This window comes from Giraffa tippelskirchi, chromosome 10, assembly GCF_054371585.1.
Source record: "Giraffa tippelskirchi isolate mGirTip1 chromosome 10, T2T-mGirTip1v1.2.pri, whole genome shotgun sequence".
Lineage (NCBI taxonomy): Eukaryota > Metazoa > Chordata > Mammalia > Artiodactyla > Giraffidae > Giraffa > Giraffa tippelskirchi.
Window position 1 is genome coordinate 156,369,768 of NC_137284.1, and position 21,542 is coordinate 156,391,309.

Genomic DNA, 21,542 nt, shown 5'->3' on the forward strand with positions numbered 1-21,542 from the left:
CTTCCCGACCCAGGGATTGAATCCCCAGGGATTGAATCGAGTCTCCTGCACTGGCAGGCGGGCCACCTGGGAAGCATGCATAAGTTTCTCCTCCCCGCCCCAACGCATCATCTGCCCAGCGCTGGTCCGGACAAGAGAGGCAGGTGCGTGGTGAGTGTCCTCCCCCAACAGGCAGGGAGACAGAAGGGGCGGGGCCAAGGCTCAAGCTTGGCTGGAACCTTCCCTCCCGTATTTCCTAGACGGGAGCACTGGGAGTAACCAGGTCATTTTCCAGGGACCCGCTGATCCCAGGAACCACCACACCAAGTGGAGATCTCAGCCCCCAGGCTGACCAGGGAGGAGCTCCAGGGAAAGCAGGAGGGGACAGACTGTGGATGATACCCACAGTCCGGGAGGAGTGAGGCTGCGTCCAGGTTGACCGACCAGGAGAAGGAAGCCCCTGTGCTGTCCTGTGTGTGGACGCCCTCAGGCCCCAGGCGGGGTGGCGTGTCCTTCACTGGCTGCAGCGATGGCCGCACAGTGGTCTGAAACGGAGCAGCTCCCAGGGCCACGGTGGTCCAGTGAGAAGTGTCCTGGTCCCTGCTCCCCACTCTGGCCCAGGCCCCTGGACGCAAGGCCCTTCCTGTGTCTCTCTGGGGTGTTCCCTGCACTCTGGGGTGTGCGCTGGAGTCCTGACGGGGGTTCTCCACGGAAAGGATGGAGGGCAGGGCCGCTCCCTCCAGGCTTCCCCAAAGCCCCCACCTCCCCTTCTCTCCATGAGATGCTGTCCCACTTAGACTGGACTGGGCTTATCCAGTCCTCAGGATAAGCAACCCCCCCACCCCCACTGCAGGGGGACTTTCAGAGCTGGCGGAACTCCTGGCTAGTTCTTTAAGACAGCGTGTTCACTTCTCAAGCGTAAGGAGTTAGAAAGCGCTCCTTAAAGCCTAGACGGTGGCTTCTGTGTCCCCTGGGGCTCGTCCCACGTGAGCACGGTATGACCGGGTCCCGACGGAGGACAAGAAGGACGTTCAGGGGACACGCCCTCAACACAGCCGTGCGGAGCCACCCACGCTGAGAAAAAGACGGCGGACTTGCCATCTGGAGGTGGAAACAGGTGGAACTGAAGGGAACTCCATGGCCCTCGAGAAAGCTCCTCTCGTGGGACTCTTTCTAATGTCAAGAGGTTCGTCCACCTTCCACCTGGCCTTCCTGCGGGCTCCCCTCCCTTCCCAGAGGAGGTGAGTCTTGTCGGGGATACAGGATGATGCCTGGACTTCAGAGCAGGCAGGGGGAGCCACAGGGGAGGGGACAGGTAACACGATATGGGGGTTAGGAATGTGTGTGGCTGAGGACACAGGGCAAGAACTCTGCTAGAACCAAAAACATGCCTCCTCTCTGCACTGCAACCCGACACACCTCTAAGGGTAGAGTCTTACGATACCCTCTTACCGGTCACAAAGTGCTGGGGTACACTCTGGCTTCCTTTGCCCCCCATCCCCAAGAGAGAGGGGCAGGTTTACCCCCCTACTTCCCAGGTGAAGAAACTGAGGACTAGAGAAATCACCCACTGGAGTGAGTGAATGGCAGAGGTCCCATCTTGCCACAGTGACACTGGGAAATTACCCAGAGAAAGAACACAGACTTAGAATCACACTTTGGGTGCATGAATCACCCTGCCAGAAAGTGGGGTTTCAGAGGCTAAGAGGAGGGGGAGCTTGGGAAGCTTGAGTGCCTGGAGGAGAGGTGGGGTTGCTGTCGGAGGGCAGGGGGAACAGGACAGAGGGGGGCGGCCTTGTCGGGTGGGGATGGGCGTCTTCAAAGAGGTTTTGTCTTCCATGCCAGCCAGAAAGAGCAGAGAGAATTTCAACAGAAAGGGGTCTTCTGTTCACATTTATGCCACTTTCCCTGGTGGCTCATACGGTATAGAATCTGCCTGTAATACAGGAGACCTGGTTTCCATCCCTGGGTCGGGAAGATCCCCTGGAGGAGGAAATGGCAACCCACCCCAGTATTCCTGCCTGGAGAATCCCATGGACAGAGGAGCCTGGCAGGCCACAGTCCATGGGGTCACAAAGAGTCGGACACCACTGAGCAACTAACACTTTCACTCACTTTCACCAGTGAGGGGAAAACTGCCTAATGGAAGGTAGGGGGAAGCGGGTAAGAATGATATTCCTAACATTTTTTTTCCTTTTTTGAATATTGGCATCACCATTCATAAAGAGGAAAATGGGGCGATGCTGACACAATCCTCCATTACCATCAAACAGACTGATTTATTTTCTTAATCGTTAAGATAAACTGCCAAGCTCAGGCTCCCAGGAGAAGCCAGTGTCTGAATGGCCAGCAGCTCTGGGCCAGGTCAAGGTGCAGCGGACGAGTCCCTCCTTCCAGTCTGGTTGGAGCAAACGGGTCAGGACCCGAACCCAAATGCACGGCAACAGCACCACACGGTGAGCTCTGAGAGTCAAGTGCCCGTAAGCCCAGAGCAGGGGGAGCTCAGAGAGGAGGCTGGAGGGTTGGGGAGGCCCCATGGAAACCCCGGGAAGGGCTCGACTCGAGAAGGAACCGGATCGGCCCCCAACTGAGGCGGCTTTCAAAGGGGCCCAGATGGGACAGGGCTGTGGCGACATAACCGAGAAGCCCCAAAAGGCTCCCCCATTCTGCTCTTCTGGGAAGGCGCTACCGCCCTCCCCTGGCCCTCGAGTACTTTGTTAGCGCTGCCATCACCTCCGAGACTGAACAATGCCCCCGCGTCTCCTGGGGCCGCAGCCAGGGCCAGTGAATAGGCCCAGTGAGTGAACAGAGGCGACGTCTGGCAGCCACACCAGACACCAGGGAGCCATGAGCTGGTGACTTCACGGGGCCGGGCCACACTGGCCTGAGCCACGCCTGGAGAGGAGGGGAGAGAACAGCAGGGCCGCTGGAAGGAAGTGAACAAGGGCAGCAGAAGGGTGCAGAGTGGAGGCCTGGATTTCGGGAGCCTCGAGTTCTAGGCCTAGTTTCACCACTCACTAGCCAACCCCCTGCTAGGTAAAAAAAAAAAAAAAAAAAAGCCAGGTCGATCAGATGGCTGTGTGGTGTCCCCTTCCCCAGGGCAGCACCAACCTTCTTCATGTATATGGTCTGAAATACCCAGAAACATACAATACCAAAATGAAAAAATTCATTTTCTTCCTGATCTTAAATGTCCTTGCTGACCATCGTTCCAAGAGCCTGGAGTGAGAAGGACAAATTTTCAATTTGCACTGGATGGCGGTTTGCTAACAGGCGGCTTTAAAAAGAACTAATGAGTCATCACAGAGATGAGGAACAACAACAACAAACTTAGTTCTTCCTGACATTTAAAAAAAAATGTTTACCCAGTTCTCACAGTACTACTTTCATTTATTTATTTGTGGTTGGCGGGGCTGGGTTTTCGTTGCTGCGTGCGTTTTCTCTAGTTGTGGCAACCAGGACTACTCTCTGTTGCATAACGTGGGCTTCCCGTTGCAGTGGCTTCTCGAGTTGCGGCTCGTGGGCTTAACCAGAACGTGTGGGATCTTCCTGGACCAGGAATCGAACCCATATGCCTTGCATTGGCGGGCGGATTCTTTACCGTTGGACCACCAGGGAAGTCCAGTTGTTCCTGACTTTGGAGGGGTGGTGATGAGGGTCATGGGGGGATGGTGACAAGGACAGTGTATGTCAAACCAGTAGCCCCGGCCAGGAAGACGCAGGGACCCCTGCTGCTAAGGAGTCAGGCCACGGATAAGGACATCAAAGGGGACAGAAGGCCCAGGGTAATGGCAGGAAGACAAGCAGGCTGAGCACATGCCGGGGCCCGGTCTCCCCTGTGGGGAGTGGTCCTCACGTCGGGTGCACATGTCCATCAGGGTGCTCCCCCCACCCAGGGCTGACGTCCACGAGACACCAGAAGCAGAAGAAGAGCCACAGAAGCAGAGCCAGTTCCCTGGAGCTCGTCTGCAGGTGCTGTTCTAGGCCTCACCAGCCTCGGCCCGAGCAGCTGCCACTCAGGCACGGAGAGGAAGGAGGGGAGGGGCCGCCCTGAGCCAGGCCCTGCCGGGAGGCAACCTGTGACACTCCAGACAAGCAGTCATGGTCCAGGTAGAGGCACCGAGGCCCGCGGATGGGCACCTGTCCCACTTCTGCAAATCCCCAGATCACAGGCCTCCACTCTGGCCGTCCAGGATGGCCAGTGCCCACTCGGTGGCTGATGGGGTGAAATATAGCCCAGAGCCGCCAACAGGTCAGGACAGCTACGGGGGTGGGGGGATACCCCGAGGTGGGGACTCTGGAAGGAAAGGCAATCTCACCTCTCTGCTCCCTGCGGGGTCTCCCAGAGTAACCCACAGGAGCCTGGAAACACAAAGGTGAGTGAGCTCCGTGTTAAAACACAAAGCTGGGTCATCAGGAAACCTGGGCCCAAACCTGAGACCCCAGTGCATTGTGGGCACAGGCCAACCTGAGGTCTAAGCCTTGATGGGAGATTCCTCGGTCTTTCTTGATTTCAAGGGATCAACCATGGCTCTTCCGGTGGCAGCTGGACTTTCTGGGGCTCCAGGAGGGGAAACCAGACTCTCTGGCCTCAGTTGGCTGGGGTCCCCCTTGGTGCAAGCAGAAGCAGGTGCTCTTGGGACTTCCCTGGTGGTCCAGTGGCTAAGACTCTGTGGGGCCATTGCAGGGGACCGGAGTTCCATCCCCGGTCAGGGAACTAGACCCCACGTGCTGCAACTAGAGTTTGCACAGCACAACTGGAGATCCCGTGTGCTGCGACTGAAGACGGAAGATCCTGTGTGCCGTAACTAAGACTCTAAGATCTGGTGCAGCAGCCAAATAAATACATATTTAAAAACAGAAGAAGAAGCAGGTGCTCCTCTTTGCTCAGGAGGATGGATTAGGCACCCCCGCCCCCCAGCACGTGTGTGGTCCTGGTCTGTCCCAGCCTGGCAGTGATCTGTTCTCAGGCTTTAGGCAGAATACCCATGAAGAGTTCCCATAACTTTCTCACTGAACTCTGGATACCTTTCTGCCTCCCTTTCCCATGGGAAGGCTTTTCTCAAAACCCTTGGTCTGGGCAGTCCTCGGTCTCCATCCCCAGAGTTTGACCCAACACCCTGGGCAGGGCGTCTGAGTCACTTGGCCAGTTGAGATGGTTTCAGCCCACAGTTCTCAAACCTGACCGAGCAGGATCACCCAGCAGCTTGGAGAATACCCCATCCCAGAGCCTAAAGATTCTGTTGAGTGGGTCCGAGGTGAAGCCTGTGTGTTCAGCTGCTCAGTCATGTCCAACTCTCTGCAACCCCGTGGCCTGTAACCTGCCAGTCTCCTTTGCCTATGGGATTCTCCAGGCAAGAAAACTGGAGTGGGTTGCCACCCCCTTCTCCAGGGGATCTTCCTGACCCAGGGATTGAACCTGAATCTCCTTCATTGGCAGGCGTGTTCTTTACCACGGTCCAAGGTGGAGCTTGGGAACCTGCATTTCTCAAGTTCCCCAGGTGATTCAGGTGGCCAGACAAGTTCTGAACCATTCATTCAATCCAGCTTCCTCATTTTACAGATAAGAGACTTCTAAAGTAACTCTAGTTCCCATTTTTGGTGGCCACGTGGCACCAGGTTCAGCCCTCTCTCTCACAGCCCCCTTCTTTGACAGCAAACTCTCTTCCTCCTGAATTCCAGGCTCCCTGCCTGACCTCTGATGGAAATTACTCCTCCTGCAGCCGAAGACAGAGTTTCTGGACTCTTTTCCCTGGTGGCTCAGATGGTAAAGACTCTGCCTGCAACACAGGAGACACAACTTCGATCCCTGGGTATGGAAGAGCCCCTAGAGAATCCCATGGACAGAGGAGCCTGGCACACTACAGTCCGTGGAATCATAAAGAGTTGGATATGACACACTCTCTAGAAATGGGCCTAACTTTATACCTGATGACTTTGGCTCCTGCCCTGCTTGAGCTTCCTCGCAATTCATATATTAATTTGGAATAAGGTTTGGGGCTGCAAGTTTTGCTTATAGACATGAAGAGCCTGTTTTACAATCTTTTATAATCGAAACTATTCAAAGTCTGTTGGAGACCCAAGTCGTTCTGGAGTCAGTTTATCGTTTTTGATGATAAAGCAGGAGGTGAAAAAGTCTTTAAGAAAACCAACTCTCTTAGGACACTTTCTAAGGTTCTTATTCTCCTAGAAGGGACGCAGGAAAAGCTGCAGTTTCACAGGGGCTTGTACACCCGACAGGATTCTGGACCTGGTTATTAAGTGGTTGGCTCTAGCATGTTGACTTTTGGCGTGGGTGAACCAGCAAAAGAAAACAAAACAGAAATAGCAGTGGGGGAAGGTGTGGGCACTCACAGAGGTGATTCTGGCTGGGCCCCAGGAGGGTGATCCAACCTCTGGCATCTGTCTGCCTTTAGGGGGACTGTGTCCTCTTCAAGCTCCTCTGGAGGCCTGCGTCCTGCTTCGTGGCCCCAAGGGTAACCCCAGCGACTTCACTACAGCAATAAGGTAAGAGCCTATGTGCCTTTTGATGCTGAAGCTCAAAGGCAATTCTCCCAGAATGGAGGTGAAAAAAAAACAAACACCCCTCAGCTGCTTTGTAAGAGGGAGACATTCCAGGGCTTCCCTGGTGGCTGAGCGGTAAAGAATCCGCCTGCCAGTGCAGGAGACACAGGTTCCATCCCTGGTGTGGGAAGATCCCACATGCTGGGGAGCAACTAAGTCCGTGAGCTCCAACTGCTGGGCCTGAGCTCTAGAGCCCAGGAGCCACAACTCCTGGAGCCCGACCACCCTAGAGCCGGTGCTCTGCAACAAGAGACGCCACCGAGATGAGAAGCCCACGCACCACAACTAGAGAGGAGCCCCGAGTCTCTGCAACTAGAGAAAGCCTGTGCGGCAACGAAGACACAGCCCGGCCAAAATAAATACATACTATTAAAAGAAAGAGGGAGAGATTCTACAGCAATCCAGTTTCCATATAAGACGGTTTCTGAAAACCAGTTTACTGAGGCCTTGACAACGTAGAGGAAAGGTTAAATAGCTACCCCAGTGCCCTCTGATGACGATCTTTGTGGGATCACAAAAGCAGCTGGCATCCTCCAGTACCACACAGATGAATTCCGCCGAACATGACAGGGGGAATCGGGGCCGGGGGGACATGGCCGTGGTGACTTGAGTGGACACAGGGGCCATGACCTCCTTTTACAGTGCCGGAGAGGCAGGCCTGGGAGGTGGTGGGGAGGCCCGTGGGCCAGGGCTGGGCCACAGGCTGGGCCAGGCATGTCACTGACAGGGATCTTCAGATCCCCAGTGCGGGGGCACCTTCCCTGAGCTGTGAGAGGTTCAGGCTGCCACTCACCAGCATGAGTGTACAGGGAGGGGCCTGTCTGTGTGGGTGAGAAGGAGCACGTGGTCCCATGGGGGGCCTGGCAGGTGCGTGGACTCAGAGGTGGGAGGGTGGGGTACGGGGGTACTCCCCTGCCACCCCACATGCCCCCACAGGCTGCACAGGGCGGAGGGCGGCGTGGATGGCCCTGACTCGGGTTTGGGAGAGGAAGAGGGGGCAGGTCCGTCCTCGGTCAGTCTGGTGACTGTCACCTCCCAAGAGCAGGCAAGGGCAGGACACTAACTCGGCAGGATGCCACAGGCTTTCATGTTCGCCGCCTGGTGCCAAGGTGCCCGGGGGTGGGGGCAAGGCTTGGTGACACTGGCCACAGGTGGGGCCAGAATATTTCCCGCAGGAGCCCTCCTAGGGCCCCATTCTGCTCAGCTGTTCCCTTAGGTCTTGACCAGATTTCTATGTCAGTTCAGATGAGGCTTTGTAACCTTGACCTCACAGAGTTGCCTGTTTATAACAGCCTCATCCAGGCAAATTGTCCTGGCAAAGCCAGCCTGCCCGGTACTGGCAGGTGTCTGTGATGGAAATCGGTGGATCTGGTACAAGGGCACACTTGGCATTGGCCCTGTGAACTGGGACAACCCTACTGTACAGGGAGGGGCAAGACCTCCCGCCCCACCCCAGAAGTAGCCTCTCCAAGAGAGGTCTCCACCAGCAGAGCCTCTGCATGCAGGCACCCCCCCACTGCTGACCGGGGACCCCAAGCCGGGCCTCCCCTCTCTGTGCCTGGGACACCAACCCCCCGAGGCTTTCCCTGCCCTGCCTCCAGCCCCTCCTTGGAATTCCTGATTGTCCATCATTCCATCACCTGTTTATTATTCCAGCCAATGGGGAAACCTGCCACTTGGAAGCTCCCAGGGCAGACTCTATAAAATCTGAAATTGTACCTTGAGTTATTTGGGTACTTTCTGCAGTTTGTCTGTAGGAAACACTGAAAACCCTTGATGCCAGCACTGCCCCCCCCACCCCCGCCCCACACTGGCATAGACTGCAGGAGCCCAGAGCTCATGAAACGTGGCCCCTCATGCTGCACTTGGCTGCCCCATTTTGGGCGGGTCCTGGGCTGTTTAGCCAGAATCTGATCCCTCTTCCACATGCTGGACTCCATATGGAGTGGGCCGTGGGGTCTAGGAAGGGCGCCGAGCCCCCATCCCCTCCCCAAGGGGCCTGTGGTCGTGTCCAGATGTGCAGCCCTCGATGCACCCGGAGTGTACCGGCCTACCAGGCTGATGGGTGGCCGGTGGGCCCAGAAGCAGTTCACAAAACACCTCTCTGGAAAACCTCGCCCAGCACAGCAGGTGGAGGAGGCCGGGGCCTGGCCCGGAGTGGGTTAGTGGGGGGTGTGACGCTGGCTCTGGCCTCCCTCTGCTGGGCGCCTGGCAGGCCAGGTGGCTGCCGGCCAGTGGGGGCATCCCCTCCCCTCCCCGGGTGCTGGCGGCGGCCGTGGCCTCGACTCCAAGCAGGGCTCTCCTGCAACTCTGTTGACTCAACACATCACCTGACACCGCCCGTCGGGCCTTCTGGGTGCGAGGTGCCGCTCAGGCTGGCTGGCGGCGTGCCAGGCCAGGGTGGCCTTGGGCCGGGCGGGCACCCAGGCCGAGCCTCTGCCACCCGTGCTGTGTCTATGGAGCTGGTCTGAGCTCCCTGCCCTCCTCATTTGTCCCCCCACCCCCAGCGAGGGGTGGAGAGCATCCCACTCCCCTGCCTGCCCAGGGATTAACTAAGGGGGAGGGGGGCTCTCCACGGAGGAGGAAGAGACGAGGAAAGAAAGCTGCTGCTAGAAGGAAACCAGGCATCTCAGATGGAAACACATGTCCTGGCTGCCTCCTTCTAAAGACAACCCAGGGACGTCCCCGTGGGTACAGTGACTAAGACTCCGTGCTCCCAATGCAAAAAGGGCCCTGGGTTCGATCCCTGGTGGGGAACGAGATCCCACGTGACACAACTAAAAGGTCCCACATGCTGCCACTAAGACCTGGTGCAGCCAAATAAACAGGTAAAAAAATACACAGATAAAGAAAGGCAACCCAGAACCTCAGACAACAACAGCACAAGAACAGCTCTGGGAGTTCAGGCTGCAGTAAAAGATCACAGCATCACTCCTCAATTTCCTCCGTGCTTTCAGAAGAGAGGGAACAACCCCACCAAAGCCAGCTGGGAGAGGGACCGCCTTTCTGGGGAGCCTAGCGTTCCTCACCTTCCGTGTCCACCTACGATACCCACCACTGTCGGAGCTTGTTTTACAGATGGGGAGAGGGCAGCCCTGTGTGCGGGCCCCCCACCGAGTTTAGCCGGACCCTGGGGGCTCTCAGGTCCCCCCTTCCACACACTGGACCTGTCCCATCAATCTCTTTGATGCCCCAGGCTCCCCTTTCTCCATGCTGTTTTCACCTGAGAGAAGCCATCCCTGACCATCGAGGCCAACTTGCTGCAGGCTGGTGGGACTGCAATTATGACACACATGACAAGGAGGAGGCCACGGAGGGTGGAGGTCTCCTGCATTGCAGGCCGATTCTTTACCAACTGACCCACCAGGGAAGCCCAAGAATACTAGACTGGGTAGCCTATCCTTTTTCCAGCGATCTTCTCGACCCAGGAATTGAACTGGGGTTTCCTGCATTGCAGGGGGATTCTTTACCAACTCAGCTATTAGGGAAGCCCCTTATACAGTGACAGGAGGCTGTACAGATTCCATCTCCTCCACTAAGTGGGAGCAGTAGTGAGTGTTACTTGTCCAGCCCCCAGCTCGCAAGGTACCCGGCACATAGTCCCTCCTCAAGAAATACTCACAAGACTCATGTGTCACCCCTGCCTTGTTCAACAAAATGCTCAACAAGCACCGTCCATATAAGAACAAATGAATTCACTGGATTCATCTAAATTTAGAACTTAAGCTTCTACGAAGATACTGTTAAGACTCAGAGAACGAACTTACGTTCCCGGGGGACAGATGAGGGTAAGGGACAGTTAGGGAGTCTGGGATGGACATGTACACACTGCTATGTTTAATACGGGTAACGAACAAGGACCTACTGTACTGCACAGGGAACTCCGCTCAATGTTGTGTGGCAGCCTGGATGCGAGGGAAGTTTGGGGGAGGATGGATACATGTGTTATGTATGGCTGAATCCCTTTGCTGTCCACCTAAAACGATGACAGCATTGTTAATTGGCTATGCTTAATTGCCTTAGTCGTGTCCGACTCTTTGTGACCCCATGGTCTGTAGCCCGCCAGGCCCTTTCTGTCCATGGGATTTCCCAGGCAAGAATACTGGAGGGGGTGGCCATTTCCTTCTCCTAATCAGTTACAGCCGATTAGGAGAAGGAAATGGCAAAATAAAACATTAAAAGAAAAAATGCTGTTGCTGTTGTTCAGTCACTCAGTCCAACTCCTTGTGACCCCATGGACTTCAGCATGGACTTCCCTGTCCTTCACTATTTCCTGGAGTTTGCTCAAACTCACGTCCATTGAGTCGGTGATGCCGTCCAGCCATCTCAGCTTCTGCAGCCCTCTTCTCCTTTTGCCTTCAGTCTTTCCCAGCATCAAACCACTCCAGTCTTCTTGCTGCAAGAACCCCGTGAACGTGAACTGGGTTCACACAAAAGCCTGATGCAAATGTTTACAGTGGCTTTATTCATAGCCCCCAAACGGAAACTGCCCAAATGTTCTCCAACTGGTGAATCAAACGAACTGTCAGTACAGTAAGCCCCCTCCTCGTGAACCTTCAAGCTGCAAACTTTAAAAAATGTGAATGTACATCTGGTTCTAGCAAGAAACCAGAACTTGTACTATCAGCTTCAGGCGCGAGGGACACTGCAGCCTGCCCTCTGTCTCCTATTGCTGACGATCCGTCACTTCTACCATCTCCCACCTCCTCTCCTCCAGTAACTCTTCTTGCCTGTTCACGCAGTGCCAGCCCCTCTGTGCCACCTGTTGTACTGGACTACTGTACTTTTCAAGGTACTGTAATGTATGATTGAAAATGTTTTATTTTCTGTGCTTGTTTGTATATATATTATTTGTGTACAAAGTATTATAAATCTATTACAGTACAGTACTATACAGCCGATTGTGTTAGTTGGGTACCTAGGCTAACTTTGCTGGAATTAACAAAGAAATTGGATTTATGAACATGCTCTCAGAGAATGAGACTTGCTCGCATGTAGGGACTTGCCGTAATAAAAAGGAAAGAACCATTGATATATGCAATAATATAGATGATTCACAAATGCATTTTGCTACATAAAAGCCAGACCCCCAAAGGCTATATTCTGGAATTTTTCATTTATATGACATTCTGGAAAAAGAACAATTACAGGGGCCCGAAAAAATTATAGGCTGCTAGGGATTGAAGATGGTGGAGGTGAAGCTGATTATAGAGGGGCCTGAGGGAGTATCTGGGGGTGATGGAATTGTTCCCTGTCTTGGTGGTGTGTGAATGCGTGCTCAGTCATGTCCGACTCTTTGGGACCCCATGCGCTGCCCACCAGGCTCCTCTCTCCATGGGATTCTCCAGGCAAGAACACTGGAGTGGGTTGCCATTTCCTCCTCCAGGGGATATTCCTGACACAGGAATTGAACCCGCATCTCCTGTGTCTCCTGCACTGCAGGCAGATTCTTTACCACTTGAGCCATTGAGGGAACCTCTCTTTACGGATGGAGGTGATTATATAATTGTATATGTTTGACAAAACTCACAGAACTGTACACTAAAAAGGGTGAATTTTACTGTATGTAAACTCTAAGTCAACAAACCTGATGGCTCACAAAAGTGCTCTAACATGAATTGAGCGTGACTCAGTGGTAAAGAACCTGTCAATCAATGCAGGAGACATGGTTCGATCCTTGGGTCAGGAAGATTCCCTGGAGAAGGAAATGGCAACCCACTCCAGTATACTTGCCTGGAGAATCCCCATGGACAGAGGAGCCTGGCGGGCTACAGTCCATGAGGTTGCAAAGAGTCGGACATGACTGAGCGACTCAACAACAGCTGTGTGGCCTGGGCTAACAGGGCCATTCCCCATGGGCCCTGCAGGACACGGGTGGGCTCCGAGGGACACCCCTAAGTATTCGCACAGAAGCACCACCTTGGCCGGGGGCCCAAGACCTGCTCAACTAAAAACAGTAGCCGGAATCCCCTTCTTCTGCCCTGAAGGTCATCTCAGGAGACAGGCTGGAGCCACTGCTGCTGAGCAGGGAAAGAGCCAGGCCTTGGCCCTGGAGCCCCCTGAACGCCAGTCCGCGCCCTCCAGCCTACTGGGAAGGCCAGGCCACGAAAGGAAAGTAGATGCCTGCAAAGCCGGCTGGGAGAGGCAGGCCTCACGCTCTGCACCCCTGAGCAGACACGAGCCTCGCCCAGGGCCACGTCGCAGACCCGCAAGTCACGTCTCTTCACAGGGCTCCGGGCAGGACTGAGCTCCCAGGAAAGTCCAGGGCCAGGGCAGGAGGCCCCGGGGCTCTCCTAGGACTGCACAGGGGTCTGGAGCAGAGGGGCTTGGGGAGGCCCCCCTCGCCAGGCAGCTGCAGGCCCAGAGCGGCTACCACGGGAGTGAGAACGTGCACCTTTTCTTCCAGACCCAGGTCTCTCCTGCCAGCTGCCCCCTCACTGGCTCCGTCCACACAGACCCTCCAGGCCCGCAGAGAGGCCGTGCATCCCCACCCCGTCGGGGCTCGCCTTACTCTGTCTTCCATTTGTAGAGACTGCGGTTTTGCTTTGTTTGGAAACCCAAGTGCCAAGTGCACAAACGCTCACGGACAGCTGACAGATACGTTAGGAGGACTTTCTGAAAAAGCTAACCTGTTGATCAGAACTCTCTCTTCTTTAAAAAAAAAAAAAAATCAATTTAATTGTGGTAAAATACACACAGAACAGGAAGTCTACCATCCGAACCCTTTTGAAGCGTCAGGTCGGCGGGGTTAAGACACTCATACGGTTGTACAACCCTCATCTTGGCTCCTGAGCTTTTCATCTCCCGAAGCCGAGACTCTGTCCCCGTAGGACGCTGTCTCCTGCTTCCCTCCCCGAAGCCTCACCCCCACTGTCCACTTCCTGTGTCTACGAATCTGTCTTCTCTGGGCCCTCGTGCACGTGGGATCATCCAGCGTCTGTCCTTTTCTGCCGGCTTCTTGCCCTGCGTGTAACGCTCTCAAGGTCCCTCCTTGTCATAGCAGGTGTCAGAATTTTATTCCTTTTCAAGGCTGAATAATATTCCAGGGCGGAGAAGGAAATGGCAACCCACTCCAGGATTCTTGCCTGGAGAATCTCATGGACAGGGGAGCCTGGTGGGCTACGGTCCGTGGGATTGAAAAGAGTCAGACACGAAACACACTCACAATATTCCAGGGCATGGCCAGACCACACACTGCTTTCTTTTAAAATCCTTCCCCCCACGCCAGTGTCACTATCGCCCTGCTTTCCCTCCTGGGTCTCTGACAGCCCTTTTCCGTGGAGTCAGCAGCCCCCTTGGAACCAAAAGCCCGGCTTCCACGCACCTCCGCACGCGGGACATGAGGGCCCAGAACAGGGATTTGGGGCGTGTGACACACATGCGGCTCCCAAAGGTACCGTGAGGACGTCCCCACTGTCCCTCCCAGTCAGGATCCGTCTGTCTTAGTCCATGCCAGGGCCTGTCCCTTCCTCCAGGCTCTGGGTGTGTGTGGGGGGGGGTGGGGAGGGCTGTGGTCACAGGACCCAGAACGGGTCACCAAGCTGGCAGTGGGAGGGAGGCCAGAGTGGCGTCAGACAGCCCTTGCCTCCCGCAGCCAAGTTTCCGATGTGCTATCTGGGCAGCCCTGCCAAGGGTAATGTGACATTTACATGACACCCGGGGAGGCGGCCGCGGTGACATAACCGGGGAGGGCGAGAGGGGGTGTGTCCCCCGGGCACGGAGCCCGCAGCTGGGCACAGTCCGGTGACTCCGTGTTGTATAAATTCGAGCACTGGTCACCTGCTTCCCCCCATGTGACGGCTCAACCCGCTCCTTCCAACGTGACTGCACTCGCTAAGCCCGTCCCCTCTGGGGGTCACCTGCCTCCCTCCCCCCACTCCTGAGAACACCATTCCAGAAAACACCCACCAACTTCCCGGAGAGGATCAGGCAGAGGCCCGGCGTGGATCGTCTGGGAGACTCTCAGAGAGGACATGCCTTCCCCAGCAGGCGTGAGCGACGTGGGCTGTTCTGTGGGTTCGCTCACACATGTGTTCACTGGAGTCCAGCTGCCCCCTGTGCTGGGGGCTTCAAATATCCTGGTGGGAAACACAGCCCTTGCCCTCCTTCCACTCATTCTGCAAGAACGTCAGCGTGCACTCTAGCTCTGTCGCCCACAGGGCTGCTCCCGTGTAATCTGAGCCTCAGTTTAGCCATCAGGGAAATGGACAGATCACACCTGACCGTCTGGATGGGAAGCCTCCCAACAGGGAGCAGCCTAGCTCAGTTTCCAAAGCTGCTGGAAAAAGCTGTTCTCTTCACGGTGGTCTGAGCAGAAGCTGCCAGGTTGGGTGCAGGCCTAGCTCTCAGCCCGGCGTGCAGGGCGCCCCCTGCCCCCAGCCTCTGACCTGCAGACCTCCAGAGTCGGCCTACGTGGGGGCTTCGGTCCCCCGGAGACAGATGGAAACGCAGCCATGGCAGCAGCCACACTCAACAGATTCTGGGGTTCACCTGGCGGACGAGGGGCCCCACCCTGTCCACACTCTGTGCCAGCTCTTCAGGGGCCTGGGGGCCGTGGGCTCGGGGCCGCCCAGGGCTGCCCAAGGCCCTACAGGCCTTTGGTCTCTTTCAGCCCCCAGATACCTTCTTTTCCTTCTCGTCCTCTCCCTTCTTCTACCCTTCCTTCCCCAGTCCTTCTTCCTCGTTAATGTTCCCAGTTTGGCTGTGACAAGCCTCAAGCTAACAAGCTCCTGCTAACAGCGCTGTCTGAGGAATCCACAGCTCAGGTAGGTGTCTTCTCATGGCCATGTGTGGGGACCTGAGTGTTCGAGAAAGAGGGCAGGGTCCCCCGAGCCGGGCTCTGGGACAGCGTGACGCCTGGGCCCTTCCGTGCATGCTCTGCTGCCCTGGGCAGGTGGGGACTTTGTGGGGACACGGTTAGGCCTCCTTCGACATCGCGGTCATCTGCACCTCGGTCATTTGCTCCGCAGGCCCCAGGCCTGCCAGGCGTCCCAGGACATGATCGTCTCTCTTCCGACTCAGAACAAAGGCCTCTTTTTCGTGCCTAAATATTATAAACCATCACCCCCCTCCCTGTTACGAAAGGTTACAAAAGGCTCCCCTCAAGCTCCCACCCATTGGGGTCTGAGGTTTTAAACCCCCAGTGCCAGCAGGGCTGGGGCAAACCTCCCCCTCCCTGCGAGGCAGGCAGAAATGAACACAGCTGGGAGGAAAGGCTGGGCGAGGGGGAAACCCATGGGGGCAGGTGGCTCCTGGCTGAGCTGGCCAGCCCTCTGGCTGCGAGAGGCCCCAGGGCCGCCCAGCTCAGTGCCCGGCCTGGGGTGCAGCGAGTGGCCTAACCCGGGCAGCCTCTTCTCCCGGCCTGCTGGAGTCTGGCTGGGCATCCCCTGCAGCTCCAGCCCCTCCCTCTGGCCCACTTGCCCCAGATTCATGGTGAGAGAGAAGAGGCACCTGCCCGCAGGAGCTGCTGGTTGGGAGAGAGGTGGGAGGTGGTGGGTGGTTGATCGCATCTGGGTCAGTGGGACCTAACCAAGTCCAGGTGCTGCTCCCGCGCCCCACTCCTCACGGGTGCAGCAAAGCAAGGACCGGACCCAGGGGGTAGACGAGGCCAACGCAGGCATGGGTCCTGACAGGTGGGAACATCAGAGCTACTGAAATGGCAGCAAACTGGACCTGCTCTCCACCTGGCCTCCCTACCTTCTTCACATAAAGGCCCAAGGGCACCAGAATAGAGGGGCTGGGGCGGTGTAAAGGGTCCAGGTGAACCCGAGCAGATTCCTGTCCCCGAGCCCTCGTCTCTGAGATGAGAAAGCCTACGGATGTCTGGACCTTGGCCTCCTCCTTGTCCTTGGGCACCCAGAGATACAGTGTATGTCCCTGTGAAAACTCACTCCAGTGCAATGACGACCAAGCTTAAATGGTCATTGGTAGAGTTTCAGTTAAAAAGCAGACACAACACCTTTGCCAACAAAGGTCCATAAAGTCAGATCTATAGTTTTTCCAGTAGTCATGTACATATACGAGAGTTGGACCATAAAGAAGGCTGAGTGCCAAAGAACTGATGCTTTTTAACTGTGGTGTGGGAAGAGACTCATGAGAGTCCCTTGGACTGCAAGGAGATTGAACCAGTCAATCCTAAAGGAAATCAGTCCTGCATATTCATTGGGAGGACTGATGCTGAAGTTCTAACACTTTGGCCACTTTATGCGAAGGGAAAAGACCTTGATGCTGGGAAAGATTGAAGGCAGGAGGAGAAGGGGGTGACAGAGGATGAGGTGGTTGGATGGCATCTGGCTCAATGGACATGAGTTTGAGCAAACTCCGGGAGATGGTGAAGCCCAGTGTGCAGCAGTCCATGGGGTCGCAAAGAGTCAGGCATGACTGAGTGACTAAACAGCAACAAGAGTTTCAGTTAGAAGGAAATAATCGGCAAGCCAGCACCCTTCCCGGCAACCCCGAGCAGTACCCCTAAATGCCCTGGGGATGTGCGAGGCCACCCCTTTTCCTCTGACCTTGATCCCCTTTTCCCCCTCGGGTGGAACTGCCCCTCCCTTGATGGCTGAGGTGTCAGCTGTAAAAAGTTCACCCTCATGTTAGTAGGACACGCCTGAGAAGCCACATGAACGGTTGTCACGAGGGCTCAGCAGCAGTTAAGATCTCTGGGCAGAGGTCCTGCCCCGGTGCCTCCGTCCCCCATGAAGGTTGCCTTCCTCCTTTGGGCGAGGCTGCTGCTGGCTGATCTCCCAACAGATGTCAGGGAGACTGGCCTGGGTGGATATGGTCAAGGGTACAGTCTCAACCCCCTGCAAGAGGGAGGTGCTAGGGTTACCACGGAGAGCCTGGTGCCTCTGATTCCCTAGGGTAGAAACATTCCCTAGCCAGAAACATTTCCTTTGCAGCCTTTATCATGAAGGAGACTGGTACAAAGAGCTTTCCCCATCCCACTGGAGATGTTCACTTTTCACTTAAGACAAGGCAAAGGGGCCTTTCAGAGTGTTCCTGCTTTGAAATAATCAACTGATGAGATGATAAGCATTTACTGGGCACCAGCTGCGCAGTGTTTGCCTGGGTGCTTAGTCGCTCAGTCATGTCCGACTCTTTACTACCCTATGGACTGTATGTAGCCTGCCAGGCTCCTCTGTCCACGGGATTCTCCAGGCAAGAATGCTGGAGTGGGTTACCATTTCCTCCTCCAGGGGACCTTTCTGTCCCAGGGATTGAACCCGCATCTCCTGTGTCTCCTGCACTGCAGGCAGATTCTTTACCAGCTGAGCCATCGGGGAGTGAAGTGTTTGGACAGGGATAAAAAGGTATGAGCCACAGATCCTGCGCTTCATGTAATGGAACGGGCTGAGGAGACAGAAATGCATGAGCCCATTAAGCCACAGTGAAAGGAAGTGTACGATGAAGTGTGCATAAATCCTTTCTGGGAAAACAGAGGGTGTTCACAAATAAATGAAAGTAAGACAGGGAGCCCAGTACACAGCAGCGCAAGGAACTGTAGGCATGGCGGCGGTGGCGGTGGGGGTTGATTCTTGGACGAGGCTGGTCTTTGAGAATGATTACGGCTAGATCAATTGGGGGCTGGGGGGGTAAGGAAGGAACAGGCTTGTGGAGGGGGGCGGTGGCCTGCTGCCGTTGTCTGTCACAAAGTAGTGCCCCCCCCAAATGGCAAAAACAGGGAGCCCCAAGAGGAGACTTCCACACCTGCCAATATTTTCCTACATCTGAGATGAATGAAACGGTCCCACTGAAATCCTGCAGTGCAGTTCGGAGCTTGTCTTATTATTGAGAAGGAAAGAAGTCATTGAGGAAGTCATCACAAAATATTTTCTTCCCCCTCCTGGGGAAGGTGAGGTGATGTTTAGCAGGCCCCTCTCCAGCACCCAGGTCTTTTAAGCTGAGTGAATGAAGTATGCTATGTGCTAGGCTCAGGTCTGGGTGCTGGAAACAGTGGGCAGAAGAGAAGCGGCTGGGTCCTCTCGGAGCTCAGACTGGAGACCCTGGCTCCTTGGCACGTGGTCTGAGAAGCAGCAGTCTGGCATCGCCCCTCGGAACGCTGCCACTTCTCGCCCTCCCCGTCAGGGGTCAGTGGGGCCCCTGGTCCTCTCCCAGCCCTCAGGGGCTGCTGCCCAGGGAAGAAGCCTCGCTGGAGCCGGCAGGTGGCACTTGCTGGGGCAGTCCTTGGGGAGACTGCTGGGGAGGTCCCTGGGTGAGTTGCCATTTCCTTCTCTAAGGGATCTTCCCAACCCAGGGATTGAATCTGGGTCTCCCGCACTGCAGGCAGACTCTTTATCACCTGAGCCACCAGGGAAGCCCCGTGAGGTCATTAGGGTGGCCCTAAACCAATATGACTGGTGTTCTTATGTGTGTGTTAGTTGCTGGGCCATGTCTTACTCTTTGCGACCCCATGGACTGTAGCCTGCCAGGCTCCTCTGTCTATGGGATTCTCCGGGCAAGAATACTGGAGTGGGTTGCCATGCCCTCCTCCAGGGGATCTTTCTAACCCAGGGATCAAACCCCGGTCTCTTGCATTGTAAGCAGATTCTTTACCGTCTGAGCCACGGGGAAGCCAAGAGGAAAATCTGGACACAGACACACTGGAGGGAAGGCCACGTGAGGATGGAGACAGAGACGGGAGGGAGGCAGCCGCAAGCCATGGAGTATCAGTGATGCCAGAAGCCGGAGGCAGACCTGGGACCGATTCTCCTGCAGAGCCCATGAGAAGGAGCCCACCTTCTGACACGATGATTTTAGACTTCCAGCCTCCAGAACCGAGAGAGAAATGTCTATTGCTTTAAGCCGCCTGGTTGGCGGTCTTGTTACAGCAACCCTGTCCATATTGCTGGTGCTCCCTGGCCACGCGTGGCTCCTGGCTACCACACTGGACAGCACAGATACGGGACACTTCCGTCTCTATACACAGTTCTACTGGACGGTGCTGTTCCACTGCATGCCTTTTTAAGACAGAAGCAAAGATCAATGGTTCAATTTTCAGAAAAAGTCAACTTTGTGGAGTGAGCCCAAGCTCGTCTTCCATCTTCCCACTACCCCCAGTCCCGGTCCTTCAAAAGGGAGGGAGTCATCCCCATCTATTAATAACTTATCTTTCTGTAGGTTTGATTTCTCTCCTCATCTGCAAGTGAGCCTGTCAAGGGCACGCCATATCCACTCTGTGCCCAGACAAATGCAACTCTCAAGTTCATCAATCACCTGCTAGTAGCGTAGTCCTTAGGATGGAGCATTCACGGTCCCAAGAACCCCCGAGTTAAAATATCCACATTGTTGGCTAATAAGACGGCAGCACGGGGGACTTCCCTGGTGGTTCAGTGGCTGAGACTCTGAGCTCCCAGTGTGGGAGGGCCCAGGTTCGATCCCTGGGTTGGGGAACTAGAGACCACATGCTGCAACTAAGACCCAGCACAGCCAAAGAGATAAATAAGACAGCGAGTGAAGTGAGAGTCACTCAGTCGTGTCCGACTCTTTGCAACCCCATGGACTATACAGTCCGTGGAATTCCCCAGACCAGAGGACTGGAGTGGGTAGCCTTTCCCTTCTCTAGGGGATCTTCCCAACCCGGGGATCGAACCCAGGTCTCCTGCATTGCAGGCAGATTCTTTACCAGCTGAGCCACCAGGAAAGCCCAGGAATACTGGAGGGGGTAGCCTATCCCTTTTCCAGTGGGTCTTCCTGACCCAGGAATTGAACTGGGGTCTCCTGCATTGCAGGCGGATTCTTTACCAACTGAGCTACCAGGGAAGCCCTGAATAAGACAGCAGGATGAATTAATAATGATCATGCGAAGGCCTGAGGGGCGTGACCGGGGGAGTAGGAAGACACCAAGGAGGGGAGGACCAGAGACCAGAGGTATCCTGGGAGGGGCCCAAGTTTAGGGCTGCTGGAGAGCCCCCCAAGGCCAGAAGCTAGAGGTTACAGCCGGAAAACTGGGACAGAGTAAGGTTGAGGCCAAGCTGCCAAAGGCACAACTTGGCCTCCGAGCTTTCACACGTCCTGAGCACCGCTCACCTCTCCCTCCAGTGCAGCACACACCGCTTTGCCCAAAGGGAAAGAGAAAGGGAAATGAAGGAATGGAACACCAGGCAGAAAGTCCCCGCCCACCCCACCCTCCCTTCCAGCCCGTTTCAGAGGCTGAGAGCCGCTCATCCTCCTTTAATGCCATTTTGAGTTCCCTGACTCACTCATCAGCGGGGCCCAGAGGCACAGAAGGGGAAGGGAAAAGATGGCTCTTCTCTGCCATCATGAATAATGCTCTGCAGCTTCTCTCAGCAAGAAAGTCTGTTCACAGAGCTCCCCCGCCTGCTCTTCTGGTGACTTTCAAACTTACATTACTGACGGGCAAGTGAATCAGCACTCCCTCAACACCACTCGCATCTCTTTCCTGAACAGCAGCAATTCCGCTCCCGGGTCGGGCCTCACATCTCCACGGCTCCCCGACTCTCCTCTGACTGTATTATCAATGAAATGAACTCGATAGTGTCCTTCCTCCCCCAGCATCTTGCTGCTCGTGGTTTGAGAAATGCTTTATTGGCGCCTAATACAGAAAAGCACTGATGCTGAAGCTCCGATACCTTGGCCACCTGATGCGAAGAGCCAACTCATTGGCAAAGACTCTGATGCTGGGAAAGATTGAGGGCAGGAGGAGAAGGGGACGACAGAGGATGAGATGGTCGGAGGGCATCACTGACTCAATGGACATGAATTTGAGCAAACTCTGGGAGACAGTGAAGGACGGGGGAGCCTGGTGTGCTGCAGTCCATGGGGTTGCAAAGAGTCAGACATGACTTGGTGACTGAGCAACAATAGAGAAAAATGCACCAGTTTTGAGCAAACAACTGAACGAATTGGCACAAACTGAAGCAGCTCTCAGGTAAGGTGAAGAACAGTACTGACTCCCAGGAGTTCCTCGGAGGCACCACCCACCTCCAAAAGTGATCCCCAGATTGATTCGAACATCATCCAGGAGTCCTGCCTGTTGTGTC

At 55.4% G+C, this 21,542-nt stretch overlaps 1 protein-coding gene across 22 annotated transcripts in view; it reads right to left on the reverse strand.

Annotated features, from left to right (window-relative positions):
• Nucleotides 1–21,542, reverse strand: part of PRKAG2 (protein kinase AMP-activated non-catalytic subunit gamma 2) — a 299,855-nt gene that overhangs the window by 108,752 nt on the left and 169,561 nt on the right. Inside the window, exon 2 of one of the 22 annotated variants that reach the window (XM_081533512.1) lies at nucleotides 20,926–20,934. The exons of 19 other annotated variants lie outside the window; for them this stretch is intronic. In XM_081533512.1, the coding sequence (XP_081389638.1) occupies nucleotides 20,926–20,934 (9 nt within the window). Of the gene's footprint in view, nucleotides 1–10,837; nucleotides 10,940–20,925; nucleotides 20,935–21,542 lie in introns of those variants that run through there. 2 more of the 22 variants (XM_081533515.1, XM_081533514.1) reach the window with 2 other exon arrangements.